This window comes from Scyliorhinus torazame, chromosome 24, assembly GCF_047496885.1.
Source record: "Scyliorhinus torazame isolate Kashiwa2021f chromosome 24, sScyTor2.1, whole genome shotgun sequence".
Lineage (NCBI taxonomy): Eukaryota > Metazoa > Chordata > Chondrichthyes > Carcharhiniformes > Scyliorhinidae > Scyliorhinus > Scyliorhinus torazame.
Genome location: NC_092730.1, coordinates 14,517,010 through 14,543,199, shown reverse-complemented (window position 1 = coordinate 14,543,199; position 26,190 = coordinate 14,517,010). Strand labels below are relative to the sequence as shown.

General features: G+C 56.1%; 1 protein-coding gene across 1 annotated transcript in view; it reads right to left on the bottom strand.

Annotated features, from left to right (window-relative positions):
- Positions 1-700: 700 nt before the first annotated feature.
- Positions 701-26,190, bottom strand: part of LOC140399906 (signal-induced proliferation-associated 1-like protein 2) — a 61,309-nt gene continuing 35,819 nt past the window's right edge. Inside the window, exons 4-6 of the mRNA XM_072489386.1 lie at positions 11,268-11,425; positions 5,573-6,155; positions 701-844 (exon numbers count right to left, since the gene is read on the bottom strand). Coding sequence (XP_072345487.1) covers positions 815-844; positions 5,573-6,155; positions 11,268-11,425 — 771 coding nt within the window. The 3' untranslated portion in view covers positions 701-814. The remainder of the gene's footprint in view (positions 845-5,572; positions 6,156-11,267; positions 11,426-26,190) is intronic.

Here is a 26,190-nt window from a genome sequence, read left to right as displayed (position 1 = left end):
ACACTAAGGGGCAATTTAGCACGACCAATCCACCTAACCTGTACAACTTTGGACACTAAGGGGCAATTTAGCACGGCCAATCCACCTATCCTGCACATCTTTGGACACTAAGGGGCAATTTAGCACGGCCAATCCACCTAACCTGCACATCTTTGGACTGTGGGAGGAAACCGGAGCACCCGGAGGAAACCCACGCACACACAGGGGGGGAACGTACAGACTCCGCACAGACAGTGTCCCAAGGCCGGAATCGAACCCGGGACCCTGGCGCCGTGAGGCAGCGGTGCTAACCCACCGATCTGCTCCCCCACCCCGGGCCTTGCTTCATTTTAATTGAAGGGTAAATATCGGGGGTGGGGGAGCGGGTCCTTCCTCCCCCCCCCCCCCCCCGGTCCGGCTCTTCCCCCCCCGAAATGGTGTCTGCGGAGATCTCTCACGTCCGTCCAGCTCGGGACGGCTGACGCTGGCCGAGTTTTTGCCGCCCCACCCCAGAGGGCCCACCGAGTACCACCGTGCAACCGTAACCCGGTGGGAGAGAGAGGGGGATGGGACGGGAGGAGTGGGGCTCGAACACCAGGGGTGGGATTCTCCAAACCCCGCTGGGTGGGAGAATCCCTGTGGGGGGGGGCGATGGGGGAGTCGGGAACACTATTAAGAGAAACACAAGCCAAGAAAGACAGCAGAAGCTACACGTGGCGGGTACAAACAGTCACAGTTTATTTATTGAATTGTGCAGCCATGGGGGTTACAGAGATTGGCACCAACAACACTGGGAGCCAGCAGGCCGCTGCTACTTTTTGCTTACATACAAACGTCACATGTTCACTCCACGACTGGCTAGCTGCTGGACAGACATAAGCAAAGCACAACCGCAAATTAATTCGCACCGTGGTTATCGCCATTATTATTATTATTATTATTATTGCAGCAAACAGAAAACAACGAGGGCCGACAGGTTAGTAGCGGAGTTAGTGGAAAGTGGTCCCTCTATACTTTCGGTGTAACCCAACCCGCCCCCCCTCACGCCCACGTGGAGGGTCCCAAACACCCCCCCACCCTCCCATCTGTTAAAGGGCGACTCCCCCAAGTCCCACCTGCCAATGGGGACGGGCGCCTGCCAATGCACGTCCTGTTAGGGGGGGGGGGGGGCTTTAACGGACCCCACCTCTTAAAGGGAAAGAGGTTCAGCCAAACGCTCCCAGACACAGGATAACACCCCCCGCCCCCCACTCCCCAGGATATTTCCCACGTCTAAAATTTTATTGCTTTTCATGAAAGAGAATGTTTCTTAAATTAGTTGCCTTTGCGCCACCTTCTCGTGGAACAGCGGAATCCGCATGTCGGAGTGAGCCAGGGAGCACCTTGGAGTACCAGGTCACTGGGGGAACTATATCCGAGCGTTAACCACCCCCACATCATCTCATTGCCCAGCCAATCCAACACACTGAATATATTTGCCTCTTATTCCCTGTGGGAGCGAGTCCCACATTCTCCCCCACTCCTTGTGGGAGCGAGTTCCACATTCTCCCCACTCCCTGTGGGAGCGAGTCCCACATTCTCCCCGACCCCCTGTGGGAGCGAGTCCCACATTCACCCCCACTCCCTGTGGGAGCGAGTCCCACATTCTCCCCCACTCCCCCGTGGGAGCGAGTTCCACATTCTCCCCCACTCCCCGTGGGAGCGAATTCTACATTCTTCCCCACTCCCTGTGGGAGCGAGTCCCACATTCTCCCCCACTCCCTGTGGGAGCGAGTCCCACATTCTCCCCCACTCCCTGTGGGAGCGAGTCCCACATTCTCCCCCACTCCCTGTGGGAGCGAGTCCCACATTCTCCCCCACTCCCCGTGGGAGCGAGTCCCACATTCTCCCCACACCCTGTGGGAGCGAGTCCCCCCCCCCCCCCCCCCCCCCCCCCTCCTCACTCTCTGGGTAAAGAGATTTCTCCTGAATCCCCTGAATGGATTTATTAATCACTGTCCGATATTGATGGCCTCTGATATCGATGCTGTGGAAAAGTGATCGCTCCGCCTCCCTCGAAGCAAATCGCTTCCTGAACCTAAAGGCCTTGTCCAGGCCCCTCCATCTTTCGTGGGTGAAAAGAGCCGGATGAGTGGGGGACCTGTTCAATCATTCATGTTGTGTTCTTACGGTTCACAGCTTTGCAAATCTGTTTCCCTGCACCTTCCCCCAGTGTGTTCACATCCTTCCTCTAACAGGCTAGCCGAGGCTGCAAGTGTTGTCTAACTGAGGGCCTGCTCATGTTTAACACAGCTTCCTGGGGAATCGGTCACCGCATGTGCAGCCTGCTTCGAGGCCCTGCCAGTTCATTACTTTCCATCGACGCGCCGCAGCCCCCGTCACTCACAGCAACACCACGACCCATTCTCACTCAGTGCGTTTATGTGGTCACTTCAGAGGCACTAAAGGAGGAGGATTTGTGTCAACATTGGGGGGGGGTTAGCAAATAACGCCGAGGAACGAGAGAGCGAGGAAGCTAAGTTGGCGAGAGGGCAGAATAGGCAAAGAACAAAGCAAGTTGGACATTTTGGGTAAGGTTCCCTTTCCCCAAGATCGTGCGGAAGGGCCGAAAAACAGAGAGGATCCTGGGATTTAAGGCCGGGGGGGGGTATAAAAATCTGTAAGTCAAGATGTGATAGGGACCAGGGATGGGGCGAGAGAGAGGACAAGACTGGGGGGAATGAGATAGAGAGAATGAGAACTGAGATAGATAGAGAGAGAGAGAGAAAGCGGAGCGAGGAGAGAGAGAGGACAGAGAGAGAGAACGAGGAGAGAGAGAGAGAGAGGACAAGGATGGAGGGAAAGAGATAGAGAGAATGAGAACTGAGATAGATAGATAGAGAGGGAGAAACAGGAGAGGGAAAGAGGAGTGAGAGAGAGGGCAGAGAGCGAGAAACAGGAGAGAGAGAGAACAGAGAGACAGAGAGAGAGAGAAGACAAAGAGAGAGAGAGGGGGGGGGAGAAAGAGGAGAGAGGGCAGAGAAAGAGAGAGAGGGCAGAGAAAGAGAGAGAGGGCAGAGAAAGAGAGAGAGGGCAGAGAAAGAGAGACGGGGCAGAGAGAGACGGGGCAGAGAGAGAGGGGACAGAGAGAGAGGGGACAGAGAGAGAGGGGACAGAGAGAGAGAGAGAGGACAGAGAGAGAGAGGGGACAGAGATAGAGAGGGGACAGAGATAGAGAGGGGACAGAGATAGAGGGGACAGAGAGAGAGGGGACAGAGAGAGAGGGGACAGAGAGAGGGGACAGAGAGAGAGGGGACACAGAGAGAGGGGACAGAGAGAGAGAGAGAGAGGGGACAGAGAGAGAGGGAGGGGACAGAGAGAGAGGGAGGGGACAGAGAGAGAGGGAGGGGACAGAGAGAGAGGGAGGGGACAGAGAGAGAGGGACAGAGAGAGAGAGAGAGAAGGGACAGAGAGTCAGAGACAGATGGGGAGAAAGAGGAGAGAGGGAGAGAGGACCGAGAGAGAGAGAGAGAGAAGCGAGAGAGAGGACAGAGAGAGAGAGAAAGAGGAGAGAGGGGGAGAGAGGAGAGAGAGGACAGAGAGAGAGAGAGAGAGAGAGAATCAGGAGAGAGACAGAGAGAGAGAGAGAGGCAGAGAGAGAAACAGGAGCGACACCTTAAAGGGACAACCCCCCAAAACATAAGCAGCAGAACAGGGCACCACATCTGGTTTGATGTCCCATCGACTTGGCCCTGAGTCCACATCTGCCACAGCCACAGATGTCCCCCACCCCCGGCCGACGAGAGGCGAAAATCGCCTCAATTTTACTTCTCGAAATAACTCGAAATGACGAGCGATTGGTCGCACGGAGGGCCGTCGGACTGGTCTTAAAGGGACAGGCAATGTCACAACCCCGGGACATTCTAGCCATCCCAACGAAAAGCGCGAGGGCGAGGGAGAGAGTAATTCACCTCGTCTGTCTTAGATGGGGGGCAGCCCTTACTTTTAACCCCCCCCCCCCCCCGCCTCAGTTCTGGTCTATCCCACAGTGGGGAGACCTAGAAAGGGACTGTTGAGGGAAGAATTAAACCTCGTGTCACACCAGCGAATGTCTGGTTCTGCTTTGAAATCGAGAAATAAGATATTTTTAACAACAGTTCCTCCCATCGCTCCATGACCTCCTGTTTGCACAAAGTCCTGTCTCCCCTAGGGTCCGTACCGCACCGTCTATACACTATATACTCTCGCGGTCGTATGGGGGGTGGGGGGGTTGGTTTACGGAATCCACAGGCCGCCCCGCCCTCCACACCCAAATTATCGGTCGCGCAAGGTCACCTGGACGGGACGGAGAGGGTATCTTTTTTTTTGGGGGGGGGGGGGTGGTGGTGACGGACGCTTTAAGACTGAAGGGGAGCCCTCCCCGACCGATTGGCTGCCCCCCCACCCCACCCCCACCAACCGCTGCCTCAGTGGCCACCACATTCTCCCCTCCCTCCCTCCCCTCCTCTCCTCGGCCGGGGCCGGGGTGGGGGGGGGGGGGGGGGGGGGTGAAGACATGCTGCCACCCGTCCCCCAAATCTCGCCCCACCCCCTCCCGAGTTCCCAAACGACGAACCGGATTACAAACAGGGGCTTGGCGGCTGTAGGACAGAACGCGCACACACACACACACAAACATACACACACACACACACGCGTGACAACATAGTGACACGAAAGAGTGCTTGCAAACCACGGATTATCCAACCCGGAATGAGTGGCTGGAAAATTAGCACCGGTGGGTAGGGAGGCTCCCATTCCCTGAATTATCAACACGGGGGTCCTTAGCCAACAGGGCCGTCGACGGGCCTAAGGCCTGGGCCTGATTTCGCTTCTACCTGAGGTTTTGGTTTGGTCGACCCTGACGCCATTTTCCTTGAAGCCGCTCGGCAACACACCCGCCCCCTTCCGCCACAGGGATTTGTCGACCCGCACAGAGCCCCCCCCCTCTCCCCCACCCGCCCCCACCCCGACAGATCAGACCCCGGCTCTGAGGGGCCACCACCACCTGAGGCCCGTTTGGGCCCGGCCCACGCGCCCATTTCCTTGGCCACAAGATGGTGGACAGATTCCCTAGCCGGCTGGCGTGTGACCCGTGTGGCACAGAGTGGGGGGGGGGGGGGGGAGGGAAGGGGGGGGGGGGGGGGCGGGGGTCACTGCAGGAGGAGGTCTCGGCTGGGCCGGATCGGTTGGGTTGGCGCCTTCGGGTTCGTTTGGGGAAGCCGGGTCGCCCGGCTGGCGGGCGGATGGCGCGGAGTGGGGGTTAGGCGGGCCCCTCTCGGGCGAGCGGGCGGACGGCGGGGCGGGCGTCCCCCCCCCGTCGCTGTGGCGTTCGCGGCTCGGGCTCAGGCCCAGTTGGGCTGGGAATGGGGTTGTTTGACGGGATGGGGGTTTCTTTGGGTTGGGTGGACGGGTGGGGCAGGGGGGAAAACGGAGGGGTTTCTACCCGCCCGGCATAGGGACCAGATGACCCACCCACCCCCCCCTCCCCACCTGCAACCCTCCCCCTTCACGTTTTCACCCACGTTCTGGCGGCCCCGGTGGCGCCCGTCTCGCGGCCCCTTCCCACGCTTACCTCCAGCCGCTGGACAATCTCGCCGATGTCGTCTGGCTGGCTGTCCAGAGCCTTGACCACCACGAACTCGCCTCGCTCGTAATAAATTATAATGGTCCCCGGAGACAAGGTCCAACCAATCACGTCCCGGCACGAACTGTTCCAGACCACCGAGCGCAGCCTCTGGTCCAGCAACACCACAAACTCGTTGGAGACGCCCAGGACGCAGTCGGCCTCCTCGGGGGCCTGGGCGAGGCGGGCGGTGACGTTCCAGACCAAGGCTCCGGCGCTGTGCAGCTCGGGGGCCCGGCTCCCCCTCAGCCGCTCCTTCCTCTTGCCGGGCAGCGAGATGATGGCGGCCAGCTTGGAGGAGGAGGAGTCCAGGGTGGCCGTGGTGACGTGGTTGTCTGCCAAGTCCTTGAGGTACTCCTGCCGCGTCCGGGTGGCCATGGCGTGGAACTTGGCCGACTTCTCTGCCGCGTTCTCGGCGTTGACCACTTTGGCGAGCAGGAAGTCCCGGAAGTTGGCCGATTTGGGGAAGGTCGCCCCCTTCTGGAAGAAGGGGCCAAACACGGGAACGTCCTTCGACCGGGTGACAGCAACGCTGCAAAGGAGAAGGAGGAAGAATGGGTATTTTCCACTGCCTCAGCCATTTGCAGACAATCAAACACTTTTCAAGTTAGTCACAGTTATTACCCAGTCGCCAATTTGTGCACATAAAGATTCCACAAACAATAAACTAAGAAACAACCAAATGACCACTGGGATGAGGGATAACTACTGGCCCCATGATTGAGCACGTCATCGAAATAATGGCTGGAAACTTTGATGCTGATTTAACAGAGAAGATATGGCCTCTGACAGTGCGGCACTCCCTCAGTACTGACCCTCTGACAGTGCGGCACTCCCTCAGTACTGACCCTCTGACAGTGCGGCACACCCTCAGTACTGACCCTCTGACAGTGCGGCACTCCCTCAGTACTGACCCTCTGACAGTGCGGCACTCCCTCAGTACTGACCCTCTGACAGTGCAGCACTCCCTCAGTACTGACCCTCTGACAGTGCGGCACTCCCTCAGTACTGACCCTCTGACAGTGCAGCACTCCCTCAGTACTGACCCTCTGACAGTGCGACACTCCCTCAGTACTGACCCTCTGACAGTGCGGCACTCCCTCAGTACTGACCCTCTGACAGTGCAGCACTCCCTCAGCATTGACCCACTGACAGTGCGGCACTCCCTCAGTACTGACCCTCTGACAGTGCAGCACTCCCTCAGTACTGACCCTCTGACAGTGCAGCACTCCCTCAGTACTGACCCTCTGACAGTGCGGCACTCCCTCAGTACTGACCCTCTGACAGTGCGGCACTCCCTCAGCACTGACCCTCTGACAGTGCGGCGCTCCCGCAGTACTGACCCTCTGACAGTGCGGCACTCCCTCATTACTGACCCTCTGACAGTGCGGCACTCCCTCAGTACTGACCCTCTGACAGTGCAGCACTCCCTCAGCACTGACCCTCTGACAGTGCGGCACTCCCTCAGTACTGACCCTCTGACAGTGCAGCACTCCCTCAGTACTGACCCTCTGACAGTGCGGCACTCCCTCTGTACTGACCCTCTGACAGTGCGGCGCTCCCTCAGTACTGACCCTCTGACAGTGTGGTGCTCCCGCAGTACTGACCCTCTGACAGTGCGGCACTCCCTCAGTACTGACCCTCTGACAGTGCGGCACTCCCTCAGCACTGACCCTCTGACAGTGCGGCACTCCCTCAGTACTGACCCTCTGACAGTGTGGTGCTCCCTCAGTACTGACCCTCTGACAGTGCGGCACTCTCTCAGTACTGACCCTCTGACAGTGCGGCGCTCCCTCAGTACTGACCCTCTGACAGTGCAGCATTCCCTCAGTACTGACCCTCAGACAGTGCAGCACTCCCTCAGTACTGACCCTCTGACAGTGCGGCAGTCCCTCAGTACTGACCCTCTGACAGTGCGGCATTCCCTCAGTACTGACCCTCTGACAGTGCAGCACTCCCTCAGTACTGACCCTCTGACAGTGCGGTGCTCCCTCAGTACTGACCCTCTGACAGTGCAGCGCTCCCTCAGTACTGACCCTCTGACAGTGCGGCACTCCCTCAGTACTGACCCTCTGACAGTGCGGCACTCCCTCAGTACTGACCCTCTGACAGTGCGGCGCTCCCTCAGTACTGATCCTCTGACAGTGCGGGACTCCCTCAGTACTGACCCTCTGACAGTGCGGCACTCCCTCAGTACTGACCCTCTGACAGTGCGGCGCTCCCTCAGTACTGACCCTCTGACAGTGCGGCGCTCCCTCAGCACTGATCCTCTGACATTGCGGCGCTCCCTCAGCACTGACCCTCTGACAGTGCGGCGCTCCCTCAGCACTGACCCTCTGACAGTGCAGCACTCCCTCAGTAATGACCCTCTGACAGTGCAGCACTCCCTCAGTACTGACCCTCTGACAGTGCTGCACTCCCTCAGTGCTGACGCTCTGACAGTGCTGCGCTCCCTCAGTACTGACACACTGACAGTGCAGCACTCCCTCAGTACTGACCCTCTGACAGTGCAGCACTCCCTCAGTACTGACCCTCTGACAGTGCGGCACTCCCTCAGTACTGACCTTTGACAGTGCGGCACTCCCTCAGTACTGACCTTTGACAGTGCAGCACTCCCTCAGTACTGACCCTCTGACAGTGCGGCACTCCCTCAGTACTGACCCTCTGACAGTGCGGCACTCCCTCAGTACTGATCCTCTGACAGTGCGGCACTCCCTCAGTACTGACCCTCTGACAGTGCGGCACTCCCTCAGTACTGACCCTCTGACAGTGCGGCACTCCCTCAGTACTGACCCTCTGACAGTGCAGCACTCCCTCAGTACTGACCCTCTGACAGTGCAGCACTCCCTCAGTACTGACCCTCTGACAGTGCGGCACTCCCTCAGTACTGATCCTCTGACAGTGCGGCACTCCCTCAGTACTGACCTTTAACAGTGCGGCACTCCCTCAGTACTGACCTTTGACAGTGCGGCACTCCCTCAGTACTGACCCTCTGACAGTGCGGCGCTCCCGCAGTACTGACCCTCTGACAGTGCGGCACTCCCTCATTACTGACCCTCTGACAGTGCGGCACTCCCTCAGTACTGACCCTCTGACAGTGCAGCACTCCCTCAGCACTGACCCTCTGACAGTGCGGCACTCCCTCAGTACTGACCCTCTGACAGTGCAGCACTCCCTCAGTACTGACCCTCTGACAGTGCGGCACTCCCTCTGTACTGACCCTCTGACAGTGCGGCGCTCCCTCAGTACTGACCCTCTGACAGTGTGGTGCTCCCGCAGTACTGACCCTCTGACAGTGCGGCACTCCCTCAGTACTGACCCTCTGACAGTGCGGCACTCCCTCAGCACTGACCCTCTGACAGTGCGGCACTCCCTCAGTACTGACCCTCTGACAGTGTGGTGCTCCCTCAGTACTGACCCTCTGACAGTGCGGCACTCTCTCAGTACTGACCCTCTGACAGTGCGGCGCTCCCTCAGTACTGACCCTCTGACAGTGCAGCATTCCCTCAGTACTGACCCTCAGACAGTGCAGCACTCCCTCAGTACTGACCCTCTGACAGTGCGGCACTCCCTCAGTACTGACCCTCTGACAGTGCGGCACTCCCTCAGTACTGACCCTCTGACAGTGCGGCATTCCCTCAGTACTGACCCTCAGACAGTGCAGCACTCCCTCAGTACTGACCCTCTGACAGTGCGGTGCTCCCTCAGTACTGACCCTCTGACAGTGCAGCGCTCCCTCAGTACTGACCCTCTGACAGTGCGGCACTCCCTCAGTACTGACCCTCTGACAGTGCGGCACTCCCTCAGTACTGACCCTCTGACAGTGCGGCGCTCCCTCAGTACTGACCCTCTGACAGTGCGGCGCTCCCTCAGTACTGACCCTCTGACAGTGTTGCACTCCCTCAGTACTGATCCTCTGACAGTGCGGGACTCCCTCAGTACTGACCCTCTGACAGTGCGGCACTCCCTCAGTACTGACCCTCTGACAGTGCGGCGCTCCCTCAGTACTGACCCTCTGACAGTGCGGCGCTCCCTCAGCACTGATCCTCTGACATTGCGGCGCTCCCTCAGCACTGACCCTCTGACAGTGCGGCGCTCCCTCAGCACTGACCCTCTGACAGTGCAGCACTCCCTCAGTAATGACCCTCTGACAGTGCAGCACTCCCTCAGTACTGACCCTCTGACAGTGCTGCACTCCCTCAGTGCTGACGCTCTGACAGTGCTGCGCTCCCTCAGTACTGACACACTGACAGTGCAGCACTCCCTCAGTACTGACCCTCTGACAGTGCAGCACTCCCTCAGTACTGACCCTCTGACAGTGCGGCACTCCCTCAGTACTGACCTTTGACAGTGCGGCACTCCCTCAGTACTGACCTTTGACAGTGCGGCACTCCCTCAGTACTGATCCTCTGACAGTGCGACACTCCCTCAGTACTGACCCTCTGACAGTGCGGCACTCCCTCAGTACTGACCCACTGACAGTGCGGCACTCCCTCAGTACTGACCCTCTGACAGTGCGGCACTCCCTCAGTACTGATCCTCTGACAGTGCGGCACTCCCTCAGTACTGACCCTCTGACAGTGCAGCACTCCCTCAGTACTGACCCTCTGACAGTGCGGCACTCCCTCAGTACTGATCCTCTGACAGTGCGGCACTCCCTCAGTACTGACCCTCTGACAGTGCGGCACTCCCTCAGTACTGACCCTCTGACAGTGCGTCACTCCCTCAGTACTGACCCTCTGACAGTGCGGCACTCCGTCAGTACTGACCCTCTGACAGTGCGGCACTCCCTCAGTACTGACCCTCTGACAGTCCGGCACTCACTCAGTACTGACCCTCTGACAGTGCGTCACTCCCTCAGTACTGACCCTCTGACAGTGCAGCACTCCCTCAGTACTGACCCTCTGACAGTGCAGCACTCCCTCAGTATTGATCCTCTGACAGTGCTGCACTCCCTCAGTACTGACCCTCTGACAGTGCGGCACTCCCTCAGTACTGACCCTCTGACAGTGCGGCACTCCCTCTGTACTGACCCTCTGACAGTGCAGCACTCCCTCAGTACTGACCCTCTGACAGTGTTGCGCTCCCTCAGTACTGACCCTCTGACAGTGCAGCACTCCCTCAGTACTGACCCTCTGACAGTGCGGCGCTCCCTCACTACTCACCCTCTGACAGTGCGGCGCTCCCTCAGTACTGACCCTCTGACAGTGCGGCACTCCCTCAGTACTGACCCTCTGACAGTGCGGCACGCCCTCAGTACTGACCCTCTGACAGTGCTGCTCTCCCTCAGTACTGACCCTCTGACAGTGCGGCGCTCCCTCAGTACTGACTCTCTGACAGTGCGGCACTCCCTCAGTACTGACCCTCTGACAGTGCGGCACTCCCTCAGAACTGACCCTCTGACAGTGCGGCGCTCCCTCAGTACTGACTCTCTGACATTGCGACACTCCCTCAGTACTGACCCTCTGACAGTGCGGCACTCCTTCAGTACTGACCCTCTGACAGTACGGCACTCCCTCAGTACTGACCCTCTGACAGTGCAGCGCTCCCTCAGTACTGACCCTCTGACAGTGCAGCGCTCCCTCAGTACTGACCCTCTGACAGTGCGGCACTCCCTCAGTACTGACCCTCAGTAGCGACGTACCTGTAGGAGACATTCTCTGTGCAGGGGTCGTGAGCTTGCACGACGAGAAACACGTGCTGGAAGTGGGAGCGGATGGTTTTTGGAGTGAATGGATCCGCTCTGGGTTCCTGGAAGACGATTGTGACGATGTCATTGCCAATGTGACGCTTTCTGAGCAGCTGCAATCACAGAACGAGGAACACGGATTACAGAGCAAATCTTTACACACAATTCAAATCTGCGTCACTGCACAACACAGAGGTACCCCCGAGATTCTCCATCTAACCCCGTGCTGTATCTGTCTGGGAGTGTTTGATGGGGACAGTGTAGAGGGAGCTTTACTCTGGATCTAACCCCGTGCTGTACCTGTCCTGGGAGTGTTTGATGGGGACAGTGTAGAGGGAGCTTTACTCTGTATCTAACCCCGTGCTGTACCTGTCCCGGGGATGTTTGATGGGGACAGTGTAGAGGGAGCTTTACTCTGTACCTAACCCCGTGCTGTACCTGTCCTGGGAGTGTTTGATGGGGACAGTGTAGAGGGAGCTTTACTCTGTATCGAACCCCGTGCTGTACCTGTCCTGGGAGTGTTTGATGGGGACAGTGTAGAGGGAGCTTTAATCTGTATCTAACCCTGTGCTGTACCTGTCCTGGGAGTGTTTGATGGGGACAGTGTAGAGGGAGCTTTAATCTGTATCTAACCCTGTGCTGTACCTGTCCTGGGAGTGTTTGATGGGGACAGTGTAGAGGGAGCTTTACTCTGTATCGAACCCCGTGCTGTACCTGTCCTGGGAGTGTTTGATGGGGACAGTGTAGAGGGAGCTTTACTCTGTATCTAACCCCGTGCTGTACCTGTCCTGGGAGTGTTTGATGGGGACAGTGTAGAGGGAGCTTTACTCTGTATCTAACCCCATGCTGTACCTGTCCTGGGAGTGTTTGATGGGGACAGTGTAGAGGGAGCTTTATTCTGTATCTAACCCCGTGCTGTACCTGCCCTGGGAGTGTTTGATGGGGACAGTGTAGAGGGAGCTTTACTCTGTATCTAACCCCGTGCTGTACCTGTCCTGGGAGTGTTTGATGGGGATAGTGTAGAGGGAGCTTTACTCTGTATCTAATCCCGTGCTGTACCTGTCCTGGGAGTGTTTGATGGGGACAGTGTAGAGGGAGCTTTACTCTGTATCTAACCGCGTGCTGTACCTGTCCTGGGAGTGTTTGATGGGGACAGTGTAGAGGGAGCTTTACTCTGTATCTAACCCCGTGCTGTTCCTGTCCTGGGAGTGTTTGATGGGGACAGTGTAGAGGGAGCTTTACTCTGTATCTAACCGCGTGCTGTACCTGTCCTGGGAGTGTTTGATGGGGACAGTGTAGAGGGAGCTTTACTCTGTATCTAACCCCGTGCTGTTCCTGTCCTGGGAGTGTTTGATGGGGACAGTGTAGAGGGAGCTTTACTCTGTATCTAACCCCGAGCTGTACGTGTCCTGGGAGTGTTTGATGGGGACAGTGTAGAGGGAGCTTTACTCTATATCTAACCCCGTGCGGTACCTGTCCTGGGAGAGTTTGACGGGGACAGTGTAGAGGAAGCTTTACTCTGTATCTAACCCCGTGCTGTACCTGCCCTGGGAGTGTTTGATGGGGACAGTGTAGAGGGAGCTTTACTCTGTATCTAACCCCTTGCTGTACCTGTCCTGGGAGTGTTTGATGGGGACCGTGTAGAGGAAGCTTTACTCTGTATCTAACCCCGTGCTGTACCTGTCCTGGGAGTGTTTGATGGGGACGGTGTAGAGGGAGCTTTACTCTGTATCTAACCCCGCGCTGTACCTGTCCTGGGAGTGTTTGATGCGGACAGTGTAGAGGGAGCTTTACTCTGTATCTAACCCCGTGCTGTTCCTGTCCTGGGAGTGTTTGATGGGGACAGTGTAGAGGGAGCTTTACTCTGTATCTAACCCCGTACTGTACCTGCCCTGGGAGTGTTTGATGGGGACAGTGTAGAGGGAGCTTTACTCTGTATCTAACCCCGTGCTGTACCTGCCCTGGGAGTGTTTGATGGGGACAGTGTAGAGGGAGCTTTACTCTGTATCTAACCCCGTGCTGTACCTGTCCTGGGAATGTTTGATGGGGACAGTGTAGAGGGAGCTTCACTCTGTATCTAACCCCGTGCTGTACCTGCCCTGGGAGTGTTTGATGGGGACAGTGTAGAGGGAGCTTTACTCTGTATCTAACCCCGTGCTGTACCTGTCCTGGGAGTGTTTGATGGGGACAGTGTAGAGGGAGCTTTACTCTGTATCTAACCCCGTGCTGTACCTGTCCTGGGAGTGTTTGACGGGGACAGTGTAGAGGGAGCTTTACTCTGTATCTAACCCCGTGCTGTACCTGTCCTGGGAGTGTTTGATGGGGACAGTGTAGTGGGAGCTTTACTCAGTATCTAACCCCGTGCTGTACCTGTCCTGGGAGTGTTTGATGGGGACAGTGTAGAGGGAGCTTTACTCTGTATCTAACCCCGTGCTGTACCTGTCCTGGGAGTGTTTGATGGGGACAGTGTAGAGGGAGCTTTACTCTGTATCTAACCCCGTGCTGTACCTGTCCTGGGAGTGTTTGATGGGGACAGTGTAGAGGGAGCTTTACTCTGTATCTAACCCCGTGCTGTACCTGTCCTGGGAGTGTTGGATGGGGACAGTGTAGTGGGAGCTTCACTCTGTATCTAACCCCGTGCTGTTCCTGTCCTGGGAGTGTTTGATGGGGACAGTGTAGAGGGAGCTTTACTCTGTATCTAACCCCGTGCTGTACCTGTCCTGGGAGTGTTTGATGGGGACGGCGTAGAGGGAGCTTTACTCTGTATCTAACCCCGTGCTGTACCTGTCCTGGGAGTGTTTGATGGGGACAGTGTAGAGGGAGCTTTACTCTGTATCTAACCCCGTACTGTACCTGTCCTGGGAGTGTTTGATGGGGACAGTATAGAGGGAGCTTTACTCTGTATCTAACCCCGTGCTGTATCTGTCCTGGGAGTGTTTGATGGGGACTGTGTAGAGGGAGCTTTACTCTGTATCTAACCCCGTGCTGTACCTGTCCTGGGAGTGTTTGATGGGGACAGTGTAGAGGGAGCTTTACTCTGTATCTAACCCCGTGCTGAACCTGTCCTGGGAGTGTTTGATGGGGGACAGTGTAGAGGGAGCTTTACTCTGTATCTAACCCCGTGCTGTACCTGTCCTGGGAGTGTTTGATGGGGACAGTGTAGAGCGAGCTTTACTCTGTATCTAACCCCGTGCTGTACCTGTCCTGGGAGTGTTTGATGCGGACAGTGTAGAGGGAGCTTTACACTGTATCTAACCCCGTGCTGTACCTGTCCTGGGAGTGTTTGATGGGGACAGTATAGAGGAAGCTTTACTCTGTATCTAACCCCGTGCTGTACCTGTCCTGGGAGTGTTTGATGGGGACAGTGTAGAGGGAGCTTTACTCAGTATCTAACCCCGTGCTGTACCTGTCCTGGGAGTGTTTGATGGGGACAGTGTAGAGGGAGCTTTACTCTGTATCTAACCCCGTGCTGTACCTGTACTGGGAGTGTTTGATGGGGACTGTGTAGAGGGAGATTTACTCTGTATCTAACCCCGTGCTGTACCTGTCCTGGGAGTGTTTGATGGGGACAGTGTAGAGGGAGCTTTACTCTGTATCCAACCCCGTGCTGAACCTGTCCTGGGAGTGTTTGATGGGGGACAGTGTAGAGGGAGCTTTACTCTGTATCTAACCCCGAGCTGTACCTGTCCAGGGAGTGTTTGATGGGGACAGTGTCAAGGGAGCTTTTCTCTGTATCTAACCCCGTGCTGTATCTGTCCTGGGAGTGTTTGATGGGGACAGTGTAGAGGGAGCTTTGCTCTGTATCTAACCCCGTGCTGTATCTGTCCTGGGAGTGTTTGATGGGGACAGTGTAGAGGGAGCTTTACTCTGTATCTAACCCCGTGCTGTACCTGTCCTGGGAGTGTTTGATGGGGACTGTGTAGAGGGAGATTTACTCTGTATCTAACCCCGTGCTGTACCTGTCCTGGGAGTGTTTGATGGGGACAGTGTAGAGGGAGCTTTACTCTATATCCAACCCCGTGCTGAACCTGTCCTGGGAGTGTTTGATGGGGGACAGTGTAGAGGGAGCTTTACTCTGTATCTAACCCCGAGCTGTACCTGTCCCGGGAGTGTTTGATGGGGACAGTGTAGAGGAAGCTTTACACTATATCTAACCCCGTGGTGGACCTGTGCTGGGAGTGTTTGATGGGGACAGTGTAGAGGGAGCTTTACTCTGTATCTAAGCCCGTGCTGTACCTGTCCTGGGAGTGTTTGATGGGGACAGTGTAGAGGGAGCTTTACTCTGTATCTAACCCCGTGCTGTACCTGTCCAGGGAGTGTTTGATGGGGACAGTGTCGAGGGAGCTTTACTCTGTATCTAACCCCGTGCTGTATCTGTCCTGGGAGTGTTTGATGGGGGACAGTGTTGAGGGAGCTTTACTCTGTATCTAACCCCGTGCTGTACCTGAACTGGGAGTGTTTGATGGGGACAGTGTAGAGGGATCTTTACTCTGTATCTAACCCTGTGCTATTCCTGTCCTGGGAGTGTTTGATGGGGACAGTGTAGAGGGAGCTTTACTCTGTATCGAACCCTGTGCTGTACCTGTACTGGGAGTGTTTGATGAGGACAGTGTAGAGGGAGCTTCACTCTGTATCTAACCCCGTGCTGTACCTGTCCTTGGAGTGTTTGATGGGGACAGTGTAGAGGGAGCTTTAGTCTGTATCTAACCCCGTGCTGTACCTGTCCTGGGAGTGTTTGATGGGGACAGTGTAGAGGGAGCTTTACTCTGTATCTAACCCCGTGCTGTACCTGTCCTGGGAGTGTTTGATGGGGACAGTGTAGAGGGAGCTTTACTCTGTATCTAACCCCGTGCTGTACCTGTCCTGGGAGTGTTTGATGGGGACGGTGTAGAGGGAGCTTTACTCTGTATCTATCCCCGTGCTGTACCTGTCCTGGGAGTGTTTGATGGGGACGGTGTAGAGGGAGCTTTACTCTGTATCTAACCCCGTGCTGTACCTGTCCTGGGAGTGTTTGATGGGGACAGTGTAGAGGGAGCTTTACTCTGTATCTAACCCCGTGCTGTACCTGTCCTGGGAGTGTTTGATGGGGACAGTGTAGAGGGGGCTTGACTCTGTATCTAACCCCGTGCTGTACCTGTCCTGGGAGTGTTTGATGGGGACAGTGTAGAGGGAGCTTTACTCTGTATCTAACCCCGTGCTGTACCTGTCCTGGGAGTGTTTGATGGGGACAGTGTAGAGGGAGCTTTACTCTGTATCTAACCCCGTGCTGTACCTGTCCTGGGAGTGTTTGATGGGGACAGTGTAGAGGGAGCTTTACTCTGTATCTAACCCCGTGCTGTAGCTGTCCTGGGAGTGTTTGATGGGGACTGTGTAGAGGGAGCTTTACTCTGTATCTAACCCCGTGCTGTACCTGTCATGGGAGTGTTTGACGGGGACAGTGTAGAGGGAGCTTTACTCTGTATCTAACCCCGTGCTGTACCTGTCCTGGGAGTGTTTGATGGGGACTGTGTAGAGGGAGCTTTACTCTGTATCTAACCCCGTGCTGTACCTGTCCTGGGAGTGTTTGATGGGGACTGTGTAGAGGGAGCTTTACTCTGTATCTAACCCCGTGCTGTTCCTGTCCTGGGAGTGTTTGATGGGGACAGTGTAGAGGGAGCTTTACTCTGTATCTAACCCCGTGCTGTACCTGTCCTGGGAGTGTTTGATGGGGACTGTGTAAAGGGAGCTTTACTCTGTATCTAACCCCGTGCTGTACCTGTCCTGGGAGTGTTTGATGGGGACAGTGTAGAGGGAGCTTTACTCTGTATCTAACCCTGTGCTGTACCTGTCCTGGGAGTGTTTGATGGGGACAGTGTAGAGGGAGCTTTACTCTGTATCTAACCCCGTGCTGTTCCTGTCCTGGGAGTGTTTGATGGGGGACAGTGTAGCGGGAGCTTTACTCTGTATCTAACCCCGTGCTGTACCTGTCCTGGGAGTGTTTGATGGGGACAGTGTAGAGGGAGCTTTACTCTGTATCTAACCCCGTGCTGTACCTGTCCTGGGAGTGTTTGATGGGGACAGTGTAGAGGGAGCTTTACTCTGTATCTAACCCCGTGCTGTACCTGTCCTGGGAGTGTTTGATGGGGACAGTGTAGAGGGAGCTTTACTCTGTATCTAACCCCGTGCTGTACCTGTCCTGGGAGTGTTTGATGGGGACAGTGTAGAGGGAGCTTTACTCTGTATCTAACCCCGTGCTGTACCTGTCCTGGGAATGTTTGATGGGGGACAGTGTAGTGGGAGCTTTACTCTGTATCTAACCCCGTGCTGTACCTGTCCTGGGAGTGTTTGATGGGGACAGTGTAGAGGGAGCTTTACTCTGTATCTAACCCCGTGCTGTACCTGTCCTGGGAGTGTTTGATGGGGACAGTGTAGAGGGAGCTTCACTCTGTATCTAACCCGGTGCGGTCCCCGTACTGACTGTGTTCTGTGCTGATGTTGGCTGGAGTGAACGGGAAATGTGTTCCAATCCTCAGCCAGTTAACTCGGGAGGCCTCACAATCAGGCCTCGCCGCCAAAATTAGCAACCCTTCCCGGAGAGGCTGCAATAAATATACAACACTTCCTGGTCACTCCAATCCTTATTCAGTGCCGTAACCACATCCCCGATTGCAGCATCAGCAAACCCAGTAAAAGAACGACCGGCTGACTAGACTATTTCCCTGCGTTCTGTTCTATATTGTCAGTGTGTGTGGGACCCGTACCCCAGTGAGAGTCAGTGTGTGTGCGACCCGTACCCCAGTGAGAGTCAGTGTGTGTGGGACCCGTACCCCAGTGAGAGTCAGTGTGTGTGGGACCCGTACCCCAGTGAGAGTCAGTGTGTGTGGGACCCGTACCCCAGTGAGAGTCAGTGTGTGTGGGACCCGTACCCCAGTGAGAGTCAGTGTGTGTGGGACCCGTACCCCAGTGAGAGTCAGTGTGTGTGGGACCCGCACCCCAGTGAGAGTCAGTGTGTGTGGAACCCGTACCCCAGTGAGAGTCAGGGTGTGTGGGACCCGTACCCCAGTGAGAGTCAGTGTGTGTGGGACCCGCACCCCAGTGAGAGTCAGTGTGTGTGGCACCCGTACCCCAGTGAGAGTCAGTGTGTGTGGGACCCGTACCCCAGTGAGAGTCAGTGTGTGTGGGACCCGTACCCCAGTGAGAGTCAGTGTGTGTGGGACCCGTAACCCAGTGAGAGTCAGTGTGTGTGGGACCCGTACCCCAGTGAGAGTCAGTGTGTGTGGGACCCGTACCCCAGTGAGAGTCAGTGTGTGTGGGACCCGTACCCCAGTGAGAGTCAGTGTGTGTGGGACCCGTACCCCAGTGAGAGTCAGTGTGTGTGGGACCCATACCCCAGTGAGAGTCAGTGTGTGTGGGACCCGTACCCCAGTGAGAGTCAGTGTGTGTGGGACCCGTACCCCAGTGAGAGTCAGTGTGTGTGGGACCCGTACCCCAGTGAGAGTCAGTGTGTGTGGGACCCGTACCCCAGTGAGAGTCAGTGTGTGTGCGACCCGTACCCCAGTGAGAGTCAGTGAGTGTGGGACCCGTACCCCAGTGAGAGTCAGTGTGTGTGGGACCCGTACCCCAGTGAGAGTCAGTGTGTGTGGGACCCGTACCCCAGTGAGAGTCAGTGTGTGTGGAACCCGTACCCCGGTGAGAGTCAGTGTGTGGGACCCGTACCCCAGTGAGAGTCAGTGTGTGTGGGACCCGTACCCCAGTGAGAGTCAGTGTGTGTGGGACCCGTACCCCAGTGAGAGTCAGTGTGTGTGCGACCGTACCCCAGTGAGAGTCAGTGTGTGTGGGACCGGTACCCCAGTGAGAGTCAGTGTGTGTGGGACACGTACCCCAGTGAGAGTCAGTGTGTGTGGGACCGGTACCCCAGTGAGAGTCAGCGTGTATGGGACCCGTACCCCAGTGAGAGTCAGTGTGTGTGGGACCCGTACCCCAGAGAGAGTCAGTGTGTGTGGGACCCGTATCTCAGTGAGAGTCAGTGTGTCTGGGACACGTACCCCAGTGAGAGTCAGTGTGTGTGGGACCAGTACCCCAGTGAGAGTCAGTGTGTGGGACCAGTACCCCAGGGAGAGTCTGTGTGGGACCAGTACCCCAGTGAGAGTCAGTGTGTCTGGGACCCGTACCCCAGTGAGAGTCAGTGTGTGTGGGACCCGTACCCCAGAGAGAGTCAGTGTGTGTGGCACCCGTACCCCAGTGAGAGTCAGTGTGTGTGGGACCCGTACCCCAGTGAGAGTCAGTGTGTGTAGAACCTGTACCCCAGTGAGAGTCAGTGTGTGTGAAACCCGTACCCCAGTGAGAGTCAGTGTGTGGGACCCGTACCCCAGTGAGAGTCAGTGTGTCTGGGACCCGTACCCAAGTGAGAGTCAGTGTGTGTGGGACCAGTACCCCAGTGAGAGTCAGTGTGTCTGGGACCAGTACCCCAGTGAGAGTCAGTGTGTCTGGGACCCGTACCCCAGTGAGAGTCAGTGTGTGTGGGACCCGTACCGCAGTGAGAGTCAGTGTGTGTGGGACCCGTACCCCAGTGAGAGTCAGTGTGTGTGGGACCCGTACCCCAGTGAGAGTCAGTGTGTGTGGGACCCGTACCCCAGTGAGAGTAAGTGTGTGTGGGACCCGTACCCCAGTGAGAGTCAGTGTGTGTGGGACCCGTACCCCAGTGAGAGTCAGTGTGTGTGAAACCCATACCCCAGTGAGAGTCAGTGTGTGTCGGACCCGTACCCCAGTGAGAGTCAGTGTGTGTGGGACCCGTACCCCAGTGAGAGTCAGTGTGTGTGGGACCCGTACCCCAGTGAGAGTCAGTGTGTGTGGGACCCGTACCGTACCCCAGTGAGAGTCAGTGTGTTTGGGACCCATACCCCAGTGAGAGTCAGTGTGTGTGGGACCGGTACCCCAGTGAGAGTCAGTGTGTGTGGGACCCGTGCCCCAGTGAGAGTCAGTGTGTGTGGGACCCGTACCCCAGTGAGAGTCAGTGTGTGTGGGACCAGTACCCCAGTGAGAGTCAGTGTGTGGGACCAGTACCCCAGTGAGAGTCAGTGTGTGGGACCAGTACCCCAGTGAGAGTCAGTGTGTGTGGGACCCGTACCCCAGTGAGAGTCAGTGTGTGTGGAACCCGTATCCCAGTGAGAGTCAGTGTGTCTGGGACCCGTACCCTAGTGAGAGTCAGTGTATGTGGGACCCGTACCCCAGTGAGAGTCAGTGTGTGTGGGACCCGTACCCCAGTGAGAGTCAGTGTGTGTGGGACCCGTACCCCAGTGAGAGTCAGTGTGTGTGGCACCCGTACCCCAGTGAGAATCAGTGTGTGTAGAACCTGTACCCCAGTGAGAGTCAGTGTGTGTGAAACCCGTACCCCAGTGAGAGTCAGTGTGTGTGGGACCCGTACCCCAGTGAGAGTCAGTGTGTGTGGGACCCGTTCCCCAGTGAGAGTCAGTGTGTGTGGGACCCGTACCCCAGTGAGAGTCAGTGTGTGTGGGACCCGTACCCCAGTGAGAGTCAGTGTGTGTGGGACCCGTACCCCAGTGGGAGTCAGTGTGTGGGACCAGTATCCCAGTGAGAGTCAGTGTGTGGGACCAGTACCCCAGTGAGAGTCAGTGTGTCTGGGACCCGTACCCCAGTGAGAGTCAGTGTGTGTGGGACCAGTACCCCAGTGAGAGTCAGTGTGTGTGAAACCCGTACCCCAGTGAGAGTCAGTGTGTGTGGGACCCGTACCCCAGTGAGAGTCAGTGTGTGTGGGACCCGTTCCCCAGTGAGAGTCAGTGTGTGTGGGACCCGTACCCCAGTCAGAGTCAGTGTGTGTGGGACCCGTACCCCAGTGGGAGTCAGTGTGTGGGACCAGTACCCCAGTGAGAGTCAGTGTGTGGGACCAGTACCCCAGTGAGAGTCAGTGTGTCTGGGACCCGTACCCCAGTGAGAGTCAGTGTGTGTGGGACCAGTACCCCAGTGAGAGTCAGTGTGTCTGGGACCAGTACCCCAGTGAGAGTCAGTGTGTCTGGGTCCCGTACCCCAGTGAGAGTCAGTGTATGTGGGACCCATACCCCAGTGAGAGTCAGTGTGTGTGGGACCCGTACCCCAGTGAGAGTCAGTGTGTGTGGCACCCGTACCCCAGTGAGAGTCAGTGTGTGTGGCACCCGTACCCCAGTGAGAGTCACTGTGTGTGGGACCCGTACGCCAGTGAGAGTCAGTGTGTGTGGGACCCGTACCCCAGTGAGAGTCAGTGTGTGTGGGACCCGTACCCCAGTGAGAGTCAGTGTGTGTGGGACCCGTACGCCAGTGAGAGTCAGTGTGTGTGGGACCCGTACCCCAGTGAGAGTCAGTGTGTGTGGGACCCGTACCCCAGCGAGAGTCAGTGTGTGTGGGACCCGTACCCCAGTGAGAGTCAGTGTGTGTGGGACCCGTACCCCAATGAGAGTCAGTGTGTGTGGGACCCGTACCCCAGTGAGAGTCAGTGTGTGTGGGACCCGTACCCCAGTGAGAGTCACTGTGTGTGGGACCCATATCCCAGTGAGAGTCACTGTGTGTGGGACCTGTACCCCAGTGAGAGTCAGTGTGTGAGGGACCCGTACCCCAGTGAGAGTCAGTGTGTGTGGGAACCGTACCCCAGTGAGAGTCAGTGTGTGTGGGACCCGTACCCCAGTGAGAGTCAGTGTGTGTGGGACCAGTACCCCAGTGAGAGTAAGTGTGTTTGGGACCCGTACCCCAGTGAGAGTCAGTGTGTGTGGGACCCGTACCCCAGTGAGAGTCAGTGTGTGTGGATCCCATAACACCTCAGATCCGAATTGGGCCATTCAGCCCATCAAGTCTGGGGACAGTGTAGAGGGAGCTTTACTCTGTATCTAAGCCCGTGCTGTACCTGTCCTGGGACTGTTTGATGGGCACAGTGTAGAGGGAGCTTTACTCTGTATCTAACCCCGTGCTGTAACTGTCCTGGGAGTGTTTGATGGGGACAGTGTAGAGGGACCTTTACTCGATATCTAACCCCGTGCTGTACCTGTCCTGGGAGTGTTTGATGGGGACAGTGTAGAGGGAGCTTTACTCTGTATCTAACCCCGTGCTGTACCTACCCTGGGAGTGTTTGATGGGGACAGTGTAGAGGGAGCTTTACTCTGTATCTAACCGCGTGCTGTACCTGTCCTGGGAGTGTTTGATGGGGACAGTGTAGAGGGAGCTTTACTCTGTATCTAACCCCGTGCTGCACCTGTCCTGGGAGTGTTGGATGGGGACAGTGTAGAGGGAGTTTTACTCTGTATCTAACCCCGTGCTGTACCTGTCCTGGGAGTGTTTGATGGGGGACAGTGTAGAGGGAGCTTTACTCTGTATCTAACCCCGTGCTGTACCTGTCCTGGGAGTGTTTGATGGGGACAGTGTAGAGGGAGCTTTACTCTGTATCTAACCCCGTGCTGTACCTGTACTGGGAGTGTTTGATGGGGACAGTGTAGAGGGAGCTTTACTCTGTATCTAACCCCGAGCTGTACGTGTCCTGGGAGTGTTTGATGGGGACAGTGTAGAGGGAGCTTTACTCTATATCTAACCCCGTGCTGTACCTGTCCTGGGAGAGTTTGCGGGGACAGTGTAGAGGAAGCTTTACTCTGTATCTAACCCCGTGCTGTACCTGCCCTGGGAGTGTTTGATGGGGACAGTGTAGAGGGAGCTTTACTCTGTATCTAACCCCGTGCTGTACCTGTCCTGGGAGTGTTTGATGGGGACCGTGTAGAGGAAGCTTTACTCTGTATCTAACCCCGTGCTGTACCTGTCCTGGGAGTGTTTGATAGGGACGGTGTAGAGGGAGCTTTACTCTGTATCTAACCCCGCGCTGTACCTGTCCTGGGAGTGTTTGATGCGGACAGTGTAGAGGGAGCTTTACTCTGTATCTAACCCCGTGCTGTTCCTGTCCTGGGAGTGTTTGATGGGGACAGTGTAGAGGGAGCTTTACTCTGTATCTAACCCCGTACTGTACCTGCCCTGGGAGTGTTTGATGGGGACAGTGTAGAGGGAGCTTTACTCTGTATCTAACCCCGTGCTGTACCTGCCCTGGGAGTGTTTGATGGGGACAGTGTAGAGGGAGCTTTACTCTGTATCTAACCCCGTGCTGTACCTGTCCTGGGAATGTTTGATGGGGACAGTGTAGAGGGAGCTTCACTCTGTATCTAACCCCGTGCTGTACCTGCCCTGGGAGTGTTTGATGGGGACAGTGTAGAGGGAGCTTTACTCTGTATCTAACCCCGTGCTGTACCTGTCCTGGGAGTGTTTGATGGGGACAGTGTAGAGGGAGCTTTACTCTGTATTTAACCCCGTGCTGTACCTGTCCTGGGAGTGTTTGATGGGGACAGTGTAGAGGGAGCTTTACTCTGTATCTAACCCCGTGCTGTACCTGTCCTGGGAGTGTTTGATGGGGACAGTGTAGAGCGAGCTTTACTCTGTATCTAACCCCGTGCTGTACCTGTCCTGGGAGTGTTTGATGCGGACAGTGTAGAGGGAGCTTTACACTGTATCTAACCCCGTGCTGTACCTGTCCTGGGAGTGTTTGATGGGGACAGTATAGAGGAAGCTTTACTCTGTATCTAACCCCGTGCTGTACCTGTCCTGGGAGTGTTTGATGGGGACAGTGTAGAGGGAGCTTTACTCTGTATCTAACCCCGTGCTGTATCTGTCCTGGGAGTGTTTGATGGGGACAGTGTAGAGGGAGCTTTACTCTGTATCTAACCCCGTGCTGTACCTGTCCTGGGAGTGTTTGATGCGGACTGTGTAGAGGGAGATTTACTCTGTATCTAACCCCGTGCTGTACCTGTCCTGGGAGTGTTTGATGGGGACAGTGTAGAGGGAGCTTTACTCTGTATCCAACCCCGTGCTGAACCTGTCCTGGGAGTGTTTGATGGGGGACAGTGTAGAGGGAGCTTTACTCTGTATCTAACCCCGAGCTGTACCTGTCCAGGGGGTGTTTGATGGGGACAGTGTCAAGGGAGCTTTACTCTGTATCTAACCCCGTGCTGTATCTGTCCTGGGAGTGTTTGATGGGGACAGTGTAGAGGGAGCTTTACTCTGTATCTAACCCCGTGCTGTATCTGTCCTGGGAGTGTTTGATGGGGACAGTGTAGAGGGAGCTTTACTCTGTATCTAACCCCGTGCTGTACCTGTCCTGGGAGTGTTTGATGGGGACTGTGTAGAGGGAGATTTACTCTGTATCTAACCCCGTGCTGTACCTGTCCTGGGAGTGTTTGATGGGGACAGTATAGAGGGAGCTTTACTCTATATCCAACCCCGTGCTGAACCTGTCCTGGGAGTGTTTGATGGGGGACAGTGTAGAGGGAGCTTTACTCTGTATCTAACCCCGAGCTGTACCTGTCCTGGGAGTGTTTGATGGGGACAGTGTAGAGGAAGCTTTACACTATATCTAACCCCGTGGTGGACCTGTGCTGGGAGTGTTTGATGGGGACAGTGTAGAGGGAGCTTTACTCTGTATCTAAGCCCGTGCTGTACCTGTCCTGGGAGTGTTTGATGGGGACAGTGTAGAAGGAGCTTTACTCTGTATCTAACCCCGTGCTGTACCTGTCCAGGGAGTGTTTGATGGGGACAGTGTCGAGGGAGCTTTACTCTGTATCTAACCCCGTGATTTATCTGTCCTGGGAGTGTTTGAAGGGGGACAGTGTTGAGGGAGCTTTACTCTGTATCTAACCCCGTGCTGTACCTGAACTGGGAGTGTTTGATGGGGACAGTGTAGAGGGATCTTTACTCTGTATCTAACCCTGTGCTATTCCTGTCCTGGGAGTGTTTGATGGGGACAGTGTAGAGGGAGCTTTACTCTGTATTGAACCCTGTGCTGTACCTGTACTGGGAGTGTTTGATGAGGACAGTGTCGAGGGAGCTTTACTCTGTATCTAACCCCGTGTTGTACCTGTCCTGGGAGTGTTTGATGGGGACAGTGTAGAGGAAGCTTTACTCTGGAGCTAACTCCGTGCTGTACCTGTCCTGGGAGTGTTTGATGGGGACAGTGTAGAGGAAGCTTTACTCTGGAGCTAACTCCGTGCTGTACCTGTCCAGGGAGTGTTTGATGGGGACAGTGTCGAGAGAGCTTTACTCTGTATCTAACCCCGTGCTGTACCTGTCCTGGGAGTGTTTGATGGGGACAGTGTAGAGGGAGCTTTACTCTGTATCTAACCTCACGCTGTACCTGTCCTGGGCGTGTTTGATGGGGACAGTGTAGAGGGAGCTTTACTCTGTATCTAACCCCGTGCTGTACCTGTCCTGGGAGTGTTTGATGGGGACAGTGTAGAGGGAGCTTTACTCTGTAATCAACCCCGTGCTGTACCTGTCCTGGGAGAGTTTGATGGGGACAGTGTAGAGGGAGCTTTACTCTGTATCTAACCCCGTGCTGTACCTGTCCTGGGAGTGTTTGATGGGGACAGTGTAGAGGGAGCTTTACTCTGTATCTAACCCCGTGCTGTACCTGTCCTGGGAGTGTTTGATGGGGACAGTGTAGAGGGAGCTTTACTCTGTATCTAACCCCGTGCTGTACCTGTCCTGCGAGTGTTTGATGGGGACAGTGTAGAGGGAGCTTCACTCTGTATCTAACCCCGTGCTGTACCTGTCCTGGGAGTGTTTGATGGGGACAGTGTAGAGGGAGCTTTAGTCTGTATCTAACCCCGTGCTGTACCTGTCCTGGGAGTGTTTGATGGGGACAGTGTAGAGGGAGCTTTACTCTGTATCTAACCCCGTGCTGTACCTGTCCTGGGAGTGTTTGATGGGGACAGTGTAGAGGGAGCTTTACTCTGTATCTAACCCCGTGCTGTACCTGTCCTGGGAGTGTTTGATGGGGACAGTGTAGAGGGAGCTTTACTCTGTATCTATCCCCGTGCTGTACCTG